General features: G+C 35.5%; 1 protein-coding gene and 1 long non-coding RNA gene across 4 annotated transcripts in view; one reads left to right on the top strand and one right to left on the bottom strand.

The window, feature by feature from the left end:
* LOC102582948 (mitochondrial uncoupling protein 2-like) overlaps nt 1-11331 on the top strand; it is a 19037-nt gene that overhangs the window by 3500 nt on the left and 4206 nt on the right. For all 3 annotated transcript variants that reach the window (XM_006345259.2, XM_006345258.2, XM_006345260.2), the window contains exons 7-8: nt 6363-6437; nt 7358-7444. In XM_006345259.2, coding sequence (XP_006345321.1) covers nt 6363-6437; nt 7358-7444 — 162 coding nt within the window. The remainder of the gene's footprint in view (nt 1-6362; nt 6438-7357; nt 7445-11331) is intronic.
* LOC107060202 (uncharacterized) lies at nt 191-918 on the bottom strand. The gene is made up of 3 exons (XR_001473205.1): nt 871-918; nt 426-731; nt 191-346 (listed from the first exon to the last, which is right to left on the bottom strand). It is a non-coding gene; the product is annotated as an uncharacterized lncRNA (long non-coding RNA).

The raw sequence follows: 11331 nt of genomic DNA, 5'->3' as shown, positions 1-11331 counted from the left end.
ATTCATTTGAATCATCAATGTTATCCAAGCGAATTGGATCAATGAGATCACGAGCATCATAACGACGTTTCAATGTTCTATTGTACTTAATGTACACTAGATCATTGAGACGCGATAGTGCAAGCCTATTCCTCTTTTTGGAATGAATCTGCGCATAAGTTATAGATATTAACTAATGTTCTGATAATAATATAATATGGAAATTAGGATATAATTTTTTTACTTACGTGTTCAAACACACTCCAATTTCGCTCACATCCGGATGAGCTACAAGTTAGGCTTAATACTTTCATGGCAAACTTTTGCAAGTTTGGTGTTTCACTACCAAATAGTGACCACCATTCCACTATAATAAAATCAATTTAGAGGCTAATGAGTGTAAATAAGTCGAATAATGTAAGTAAGAGCTAAATCAGCTCACTTACCCGGTGACCTTGTGTCTCTAGCTCTTTTAGCCGGACCACAACCAAATAGTCCATTCGCCATTTTGTACCTAGGAAGCTCAGCGACTAGTAAATCTTGTATTGTTGTATCGGGGATCATCTTCTCAACACATGAATAATACTCATTCCACAGAGTCTTTAGTAAAGTTCCCTCTTCTTGAGCTTTATAATACAATCTTGGGTTCAAAACATGGCCTGCAGCATGCAAAGGCCGATGGAGTTGGTCTGACCACCTTGCATCAATAATTTCAAACACTTACTCATATTGCTTCTTAACTCCACGAAAACCTTTTTATAACCGAGAAATCCATCTGTGACCCGCCCTTTGGACCAATCATAGCCTTCTAAACTCGGTGGATAATGGGCCCGCCCCTCTACCCCTCTCCGTCTGTGACTTACTCATATTGCTTCTTAATTCCACGAAAACCCTGTTCAATAGTTTCTTTGGCTCTATCCATTGCTTCATAAATATAGCCCATTGCGGTTTTTTCTCCCCATCCACCAAACGAAGCACTTTTGTCAAAGGGCCACAAACTGTAAGTGCTCGAACAATATCATCCCTAAAGTAGGCATAAATAATAAGATTGGCAACTTCTTTCCCCAAAGTTTCCTTTGCAAATTTACTTGAAGTCCATTCGGTTGAGAGGACTAAAGTTCTCAAGTTTTTTCTTTGTATGTACATAGCTTTCAAAGTTAAGAAGGCCGTTGCAAATCTTGTCTTGGCCGGTTTTTACCAAAATTTTCTTTCCTTGGTGAATTTTCTCATCAAGTTTAACAACAATGGCCTTTGACTAATGTAAGAATGGATTCTGATGGCCTTCTTAAACATTGTTAAGGTAAGATTATAGTAATTAGTAGCTAATAAGTATTAAATATTGACTATAAAGAAAGTTAGAGGATATGAGAGTGATATTACCGGAAGCATATGGCTTAACCTTGAATATGTCACCAAACATCAAGTTGATGTAATGAGCGGCATATGGAGTCTAATAAATGTGTGGGTACGCACCCATCATCATGCTTCCCGCTTTAACATTCTCACTAGCATTATCAGTGACAATTTGTACAACATTTTCCGGTCCAATTCTTTCAATAGTGCTTTCAAACAACTTGTACATTTTGGTGGAATCGGTAGATTCATTGCTAGCACCGACAGAACCAAGAAATACACTACCGATTGGAGAATTCACCAAAATATTGATGATCATTTTACCATTTCGTGCCGTCCATTTGTCCATCATAATGGAACATCCAAACTTTGTCCATTGCACTTTATGCTCATCAACGATTTTTTCCACTTTCTCCACCTCTTTTTTTAGGTGAGTAACTCTAACTTCATGAAATGTAGGAGGCTTCATTCCGGGGCCATGTTGTCCTACTGTCTCAATAAATTTATCAAATGATTTGTGATTGACACAATTAAAAGGGAGCCCCGCATCATACATCCATATCGCGAAAGCACTTACCGCACGCTCTCTTAGAATTTTCTTTGTTTCATCAATTCCTCCTCCTTTTTCAAAGCCTCCTTTTTGTGTTGATTTATGCGGAAAATAGAGATTCATAGGGCCTTTCGTCACATTCCGCGCGGTGGATGATGCACCTCCACTAGAAGATATCTTTGGAGTTTTGGAGGGAGGCATCATTTCCGCATATTCATCCATATCATCAATATCAATATATTCTTCCGGCTGCCTCACTTGAAATTTGGGATTATTAGCGATTTTATTTTGCATATAAGCCCTTACTTCTTCTCTAATCTCCGACGGACAAGCTGTACATTGTTTAACATTCTTGAAACCACCCACTAGATGTTGTTTGTGTCGAGTTATTTCACCATTAAAAGTACTCCCACAAAAGTTACAATTAACCGAATCTTTCGTTGCTCCTTGAGTACCATAATTCCATCCAATGTCCCTCTTTTTGCTAGCATCCGCCATTGAATTCACTATTGTACAATACAACATATAGTCATATACTATATTAATTAGTAATTACTATTAATTACTATAGAAGAATTTTTTTTTTTAAAAAAAAATAGACAGCACAGTGAAAGCAGTAGCATTCAGCAGCATATTACAGTGAACAAAGAAAACAGAGGAAAAAAACAGCGCATTGAAGAAAAAGAGGAAACAAACAGGGCATATTACAGTGAAGTGTGAACAAAGAAAACAGAGGAAAAAAACAGAGCATTGAAGAAAAAGAGGAAACAAACAGAGCAGAGAAGGCAGCAAGCAGTAGTATCTCAATTTTTTTTTTTTGAGAAGGCAGTTCAGGATTTCAGATTCACTTCACAAGAGAATCGCGAGGTTGAAGGAGAAAGTAAGAGAAGAAGAGGACTGAAGGAGAAGAAGAAAGAAAAGAGGCCATACCTTTCAATTCGCGCGAGTCGACTGAAGGAGAAGAAGAGAAACGCGAGGTTGAAGGAGAAGAAGAGTATTGCAGGTCGTGACTGAGTCCCAAGTAGTTGACTGAAGGAGAAGAAGAGAATCGCGAGGTTGAAGGAGAAGAAGAATCGTGTCTGAGTCCCAATTTTGGAAATATGAAAAAAAAACCCTAATTTTGACTAATATTATTAAGTCAAGACCTTTTTAAATTTAAACTAAAAGGCGCCGCCATTCAGGTCGCCATTACGTTGCCTCACGTTGCCTAATTGATCTCGCCGCACCTCACTGGGAAATGGCACGACATGCTCGCCTCGCCTTCGCGCCTTTGGCGAATGGCGAGCGCCATTAAGAACACTGCTTCGAAGACTAGGAACTTGAAGACTTATTTAATATGCTTTCTAGATTGGAGAATTGCATACTCAATGAGCAAGATGCAGACAAAATCAGATCTGAAGGAAAGTCAGATGCCAAATATACAGTGAAGGATATACAACTTTGTGTGCCCAAAATCAAATGGACACTTGGCCATGGAAACTGATCTGGAAAAATTAAAGCATCCCCAAGGTGTTATGTTTTAGCTGGATAGTACTGCATGAGGCCTGGTTGACTCAAGAAAATCTTAATGGAGGGAAGATAATCACTGTTAAAAGATGCTATGTGTGTAAGCAGAACATAGAAACCAATAGACATCTCCTCCAACTGTCATGCCCCAAAATGGATTGTGACGTGGCCGACACCCAATGCCTATTAGCTTGCACCAAGAGAACCATTATAATGTATTACATACTCAACTCATAACCATGTAACTCAATCATCTAATTATTTTCCATAGTAAGCGAAAGAAATGAGAAAAGAGTTCATTAACGATAAAGTGCATCAAATCATAAACTAGACATAAGTAGAAATGTCATTCACAATTCCATATGAGTATTCATTATACCAACTAAATACAAAGTCTCTATGACACTACAAATGAAATGATAAAGTTATGGGGAAATCCTGCACTGTACAAAAATATACAATTAAATAGGTGATCCCACAAGTACATAGGTGCGCTCACCAAAAGGAGAAAGTTGCAGGAACTCTTGTTGTTCATTGATCGCCCTGGATCTGGCCATATCCTAAACCTAAACTTTACATCATTTTAAAAATGATGCCTGTGTATTGGAATACTCAGATATGTGTCATAGCCACCACTCGTGGTGGGGAAAGTGTTATACAAATATATATGGAGAATGTAACAAGTGCATGAAAGATATATCATCAGCAATTTAACTCACCAAAAGCATACAAAGGGAACATAACTAGAATTGTATAATAGAGGAACCAAGTATATAATTTAATTCATCAAAAGATGTAATGAAGCACACATTACTTTATAACATGTTTAGAATCTTAAAACCATCTCAATTGTGTAGTGTTCCACAGTTTTGATGTCAATGTCTCAAGCCTCATAATCATATGTGATGTATACCTCGGGGTGTCTTCCACGAGCCCAACACTGCTAGATAAGCTATGATACATCAAGGACGAAAGCCCCGGGCCTGATCATCCCCTTGATTGGACAAGCAATGGTACACCGGGGTACAAAACCCACGGGCCCGGGCATCTCCTCGACCCGATGAGGAAATCAATATTAAAGTCTTTTGTAAACATTCTTACTTACTTCCTTTTCTTAAGTAATGGCTTTTGGCTGAATCTATTTCATTAAATCAAAATAGGGTAAATCAAATCAATTCATTCATAAACATGTAAAAACAATTGTAACCAACAAGTCACAAGAGATCAGTAAATGATGAAGTGCATCGCACATTAACCCCAATAGTCATAAAGAATCTTTAAGTTTTTTAAATTTTCAAGAACTTAACTATTTAAGCATTTCATCATTTAAATCCCTAACCAAGAGTAGACCATGTCAACTTATCTCACACGTGCATGGGATCTCATTAGCACTATCATTCAAGTAATGAAGTGATTTTTGAAAACATACAAGTAGCTAGAAGCTTGGCATACCTCAAAGTCTCTTTAATCAAGCTAAGAGTCACTCCAACTGTTTCAAAATACTCCAACAACTTCTATATACATTCATGAACTCGTAATAATCAACAACATATACCAATACCAGTTTAATCAACAAAGTGTTCTACACTTGGGCTGAATTTTCACAAAATTCATATTCCCTCATTTTAGGTGATGTCTTGGTTAATCACCTAAAAAATAATCCCAACAACGGCATAACTACATTTATTTGAGCCGTATTAGACAATAAGTCCACCATTTAAACCCATAGACACTATTGATCATCACTTTCACCAACTTCATACCCTTTATTAATGTCATATTAGGGTTTTGCATTTATGGTCACTCAAACCATTGACCAAGTCAAATAGCGCCTTTTTACCACCATAAATATCCATAAAAAACTCATACTTATCATGTATATAAGTGTAGAAATTACCTTCTTGAAAAAAACCCAAAATTTCAATTTTAGAGATTATTTGAAGATACTTGATGTTCTTGTAGAAATCTTCCCTAATCAAAGATTATACTGTTGTTCGTATAGATATTAACCAACTCCGACTAACACAAATATTGGACAAAACTTACCTTGATTAGCATAAAAATGACCTTAGCCGTCGAACCCTTGAAGAACCATTGTGAGACAGAGCTGGATTCATTTGTCATGGTAAGAAATGAAGAGAGTTTTTTTTGTTTGTTTGTTTGAAAATACCAATAGTTCCCTTTGTTTTGAGACTCACTTAGTAGCAAAAAATTGTCATTTTAAGTCCCCATTTCGTGACCTGAGAATACCTTAGCATTTGAGTTGATTTTTTTTTGTTGGTAATTCCATATTGTCTTTTGAACATCATTACATTCTCCATCCATGTACCCGGGGATCATGTTATAATGTCCAAAAATATTTTTCTTAATTTTCGTCGCCATTCGGTATGAAAAAAAATATTTTCTACATTTGTTAACACTTAAAGTGTTAAATTTAAATCGAAATTTCAGGGACACTTCACCTACATTGTGCAATGGTTGCTTATATTTGGAACATGTTCATGACAATTTTATGCTTAAGATGGGTCATGCCTGACAGTATCAAGGATGTCTACACTGGTTGGATTTCATGGCAAGTTGATAAATCCATCGGAGAAGTCTGGAAAATGATTCCTGCTTGAATTATTTTGGTGTGTTTAGATGAGAGGAACAAAAGATGTTCTGAAGGAATATCAACTCCAAACCATTCCCTTAAGGCTAGATGTCTTTTAGATTTGTTTAGCTGGGATAGTTTATTTCCCGTAGAATCTCATTTGAAGTTGTTGGACTTTGTAAGCTCTTTATCCTTAGCATAGGTCTCAATTCTCGTTGTAACAGAGCTATCAATCTCACTCTTTTGTAACTATTTTTCCATATGCATCTTCTTGATGCCATTTACAATACTACTTACTTCATCAAAATATAACTTATAAAAATGTGTTGCTTATTAAATATTTTTTTATGAATGAAAAGGTTTTTGCTTGCTGTCTTTTAGGTCAAATCAAGAATGATGGGAGATTCAGTATACAGGAACACCTTTGATTGTTTTTTCCGAACATTGAAGTACGAGGTAATTTTGTTAAGTCATTTTCTGTTTCAGAACGCATGGTCATTTGTCAGCATAACATATTTATTGTAGGTAGAAAAGTATTAGTAAAACGTACTTCAGTAATTTGCGACCTAAAATTGTTTACTGCATATGTAGACACAGAATTGTAGCAAGTCTAACTAAAGGTGTTCCTTTCAGTAATTGTATTTTGAAAAGTAATATACGTCCCAAAGTATGAAACAATACTCATGCTTGAAATAGCTAAAAACTTCGAATTTCAGCTTGAACATCACACATAAGATTGTTTTATTTTTATTTGGAGAATCCAGAAGTTGAAGTTGAAAATCACTCATTTGTATTTTTTCCATGCATCTTCTTGATGCTTTTTAGTGAAAGAATCATATTTCATAAAAACTAATCAGAAGTTGAAATGTGCCTCTGCATGCAATGAGAAGTGGATTCCTCCCACTGATCATAAAGAAAATGAAAGAAAGAAAAAAAGAAGAAAAAAAGTTGCAGGAGTAGGTAGTGAGATAGATAACAGATAGCGGATGACGGATATGACCTATTTTTGTCTAATTGCTAAATAATGTATGAGGAAAAATATTGCTATAGAGGAACTTTTTTTATAACACAAAAAGCAGCTATACAATTAACCAAATATTTACTCCTGTTTCTATCTTCTTTGTATGAATTCCTCCTGTCTAGAGCTATGCTTCTTAATCCCTTGGTGTATCAACTGGTGTCAATGGGGAGCTCAGAGCAGTGGATACCCTTTAGTTACTAATTGACAAACTGCTTGCTGGCGATCCTGTATTCTCAACTTACATTGTGTTGCATCACTGATCTCAAATTTACCCTGATAATATCAAGAAAAGTTGGTTTTCGGATTAGTAGATATTAATATGAAATGCTTATGTAGCTTAACATGGCTAATGCAGGGACCACTTGCTTTTTATAAGGGTTTCCTCCCCAATTTTTTTCGACTAGGATCGTGGAACGTTATCATGTTTTTGACTCTTGAGCAAGTAAGTACAACTCCTACTCTGGGTCTAAAACCATGACTATAGATGTTAAGCATAATACTTACATTCCAATGAGTTTTGAGAAAATAATTTGTCCATCATTGTTATATATGTTGAGCTGAACCAACTCTCATTTAACCAATATACCTCTTTATCGTTTATATAGTTTCTTTTGACCATGGAAGGCAATTATGACAAGAGTAGAGATTGTGCATTGTCGAGTATTTGTGAGGGAACCAATATTTGCATGCTAACTTTTTATGTTTTTAGATGATAAAAGAACGGAAAAGTGGTATCAAGATTCAAGAAAAGCGAGAGTATCCCCGATAACATTTTTTGTGGTATAAAATGATCGTAAAAGGGTTTAAATTGCCATGAACGTATTGAAAATTGATTAAAAAAAATACCTCCCTTCGACCTAATGAGCCAGAATTCCCTTTAACGTTATCTCTAAGCACCAAATTCCCCCTCATTTTAACGGGATATGGAATATGTGGGACTTTTAATTAAACACGTGGCACAATTTATTGGTCCACATGGCAAAAAGACCAGCCCAAAAACAGCCCAATCCAATTTAAAAAGACCCATGCCCTTATATACCATAAACCTAACCCCCAATTTCACCATTGGAAACAATCACGCAAAACTCTTGTTCTGCTTTCGTTTCTTCTTTCCAAAGGGATTACCTATTGATTTGATACCATCCATGGCCAATGCCAAGTTATATTGTAGACATTCTTGGATTTTTCTTGTGATATCATAAACTTCACGTGTTATACCACTTCTTCATGATGGCTTTTTAGCATGTGAATCTTCTTATAGTATTGTTGATAAAAATCGGGTAACTTGAATAAAAAGAAGAAAATAATGTAGAAGCAAAAATACAAAGATTAAAGACAATTTTTAAAAGATATTTGAGAATAAAATTCCTAAATTTCAAGATTAAGTTTAACAACCCTAACTGATCTTAGTATTGAAAATTAGCGGATTAGAACTAATTATGATACAAATAGAGTCAATCAAGAACTAAGATCAAAAGGTAATCTAGACCCCTATTTCGACGAAATTAGAGACAATAATTAGTATACGACTAATTACCATCCTAGATTTATGAATAAGAACCAAATATATCAAGTTAAGAATAATCTTACCTCTTAAAATATTGTTCTTATAAGGTTTTAAGATAAATCTATAGTCACATCACACAAAGATGTAAAAAAGAGAAATCTCTCAAATAATATTTATCACGTCTAATGAAAAATAACAAAATTCAACCCTAATATAGGATGAGATTCGAATCCTATTTTATGGAAATAGTAAATACTAAAACCAAACTAGACAACTTTTAAATTAGGAAATTTTCAACTAGGAAAGCATGTAAAAAATAATACCAAACTTCTTCCTAAAATTAGCTAAAAAAAAAGAAAGGAAAGAGTGGCCAAATTTCCTCCGATTCACATGCCTAATTTCAGCCCTACTTTGGGCGTGAATTTCAACCATTTTTGGGGTTTAACTTTCAGCACTTCGGGGAGCAAATAACCCCCTTGTTGCCCACTCCTTTGGGCTCCATGTGGGCCCTTTCTCTTGGGCTTCATTGTGACCCCAATCTTTCTCTTCTTGGACTTGGATCATGAAGTACGTGCTGCACTTAGTCCCATTCTCTTTATAATTCTTGGGTTCTTCCACGATAAGCATCTTCTTGATTCCCATTGAAACATATCAACTTTAATGGAGGTATGCTACCGTGGATGCTAAAAAATAATTCTTCCTCGAATTTGAATCTTGCAAAATAAGAAGACATGCATTAGTAAACGACATCCATCAATTGAAAGCAACAATGGTAGGAAAAGCAAGATAGTGACCACGTGTCCACTTAACCAAATTAAGCCTAGCATGTATAAATACATCCTTATAAAGCATGTGGACATTATCATCCGAGTAGAAAATTCTCTTGCTTATATAAGCACAACCAAATTCCCGTCTAGATGCCTAAGGAAATGATACATGGAACTCCAATTTAGTTCTATCAATAAAGTATTTCAATGGGCATGCAAAAAACGACACAAGATCCCAAAAACATTCATCAAATTGAACACTTTAATGATATAGCCAAGTATCCTTTATTACACCACTCACATATTCTTCCACATAAAAACTATTCATATAAGCACATGAGTTTTCAAGAATGTTAGAAGAATTTTTGAATTTCAAATAGAATCTCATAATTTCTAAGTAAGTACTCTTAAAACAAGGTCCAACAAAGAGTATTTGATCACTAGTATCATAATAGTCATGTATCTCCCATCACTAATTATCACCTTTTTAAGCTCACAATCATCAAGACTTGAAGAATAATGTCTTATCCCACGGAAAGAATCATATTTCAACAAGTTGTCACACAAAAACTCATTCAACTCTAGAAGAATAAGAGAGGAGGAATCATCTAACTCTTTCACAAGTCCCCTCCCACAAGCATCATGCCTAATCAAAATGATGTCATGCTCAATTTTAAAAAGGCCAAAATTACTCTTATGCTTGAACTTAGAGGTAATAGTTAATGACTTATTAATTATTATATAGCAAAATATCATCATCCTCAAAATTAATATAATCACCAATATAAGAAATAAAAGTGTAGTCCATTACTTCCAGAAAAACTTAGGTATTTTAGGAATACCAAGAATATGAATACACCAATTATAGATATTGTACTTGGTCTTGTTTAGCAAAGGAACACCATCACCTTGTTTTTTCTTGTTCATTAGTGTTAGATCCACATCTGTCTTGTTGGACTTCTTGTCACGAGTCTTATCTTGGACAAATCCAAAATAATTCTCTTTACCTTTATCCTTCTCATCAGCATGCACTTGCGCAATAGGGTATGTAGTTTTGACCATCATAGATTAAGTTTATCTAATGATGGTTCTTCAATGCAAACTTTCCCATGAGTACCTACAAGAGAGTCGAAACAACTAGAAAAAAAGTGAGAATGTTAGATTTAGTATAAGAAATAGCCTCACTCAAACTCTCTTGTTTTTCTCTCTTTATCTCACGACCTTCCCCTCTTATTTTACTCTCATGGTCATGATCTCACTTTTCTTTTCTCTCGATGTCACTTTTTTCCTCATTTGACATCCCCATTCTCTTCACACAACACATCTTCTCCTTTTTCCTCTCTTGGAATGTCAACATGCACTCCCTTGCTCCTCTTAATCTTTTCTCTCTCATCATCATCTATCCTCTCTAAAAAGATTTATATCCTCATGAATTTGTGAAGGAGTCAAAGATGCGAGAGCAAATCTCTCCCTATTCATCTTGAGAGAATATTTATTATTTTCTATGTAGTATGAAGCTCCACTATTAGCATACCATACCATGATTTTCCCATTAAGATATGACAAATTATACATGAGAACAACATCACACCAAACCTTGTCCTCATAACTTCCAACAGTGAACGACAATAACACCCTTTTATTTTTCTTTACTCCTTTCCACTTGTAGGGTGCAATAAGCTCAATACAAGGTAAGTTCAATCTCTCAACCATATAAGTGCTAATTAAGTCATATCCAAACTCTGTCATTTCTCATGGCACATAGCTTAGACAACATTTTAACTCTAGTTTGAAAAATAACTCTACCTTGGTCCTCCTCATCCTTACCAAGTTGTACATTCATTTGGGTCCTCCTTTACTCAACTATGATGGCATCTATCGCACCAAGTCGGACAATACTCATTCGGAACACCTTGGCTAGGTTGTTGTCGTTTTGAGTTCTAGCTTTAGTTTCCTTACCTATTGAGACATCTCAAGAAAATATCAAAGAAACAAGTATCTCTCAATTTGGCTCCCCGCATCCCCCCCCCCCCCCCCCCCCCCCCCCCCCCACCC

The sequence above is a fragment of the Solanum tuberosum genome, unplaced genomic scaffold (assembly GCF_000226075.1).
Source record: "Solanum tuberosum cultivar DM 1-3 516 R44 unplaced genomic scaffold, SolTub_3.0 scf00064, whole genome shotgun sequence".
Lineage (NCBI taxonomy): Eukaryota > Viridiplantae > Streptophyta > Magnoliopsida > Solanales > Solanaceae > Solanum > Solanum tuberosum.
Note: the sequence above shows the minus strand (reverse complement) of the source record. Positions and strands in the feature narration are given on the sequence as shown.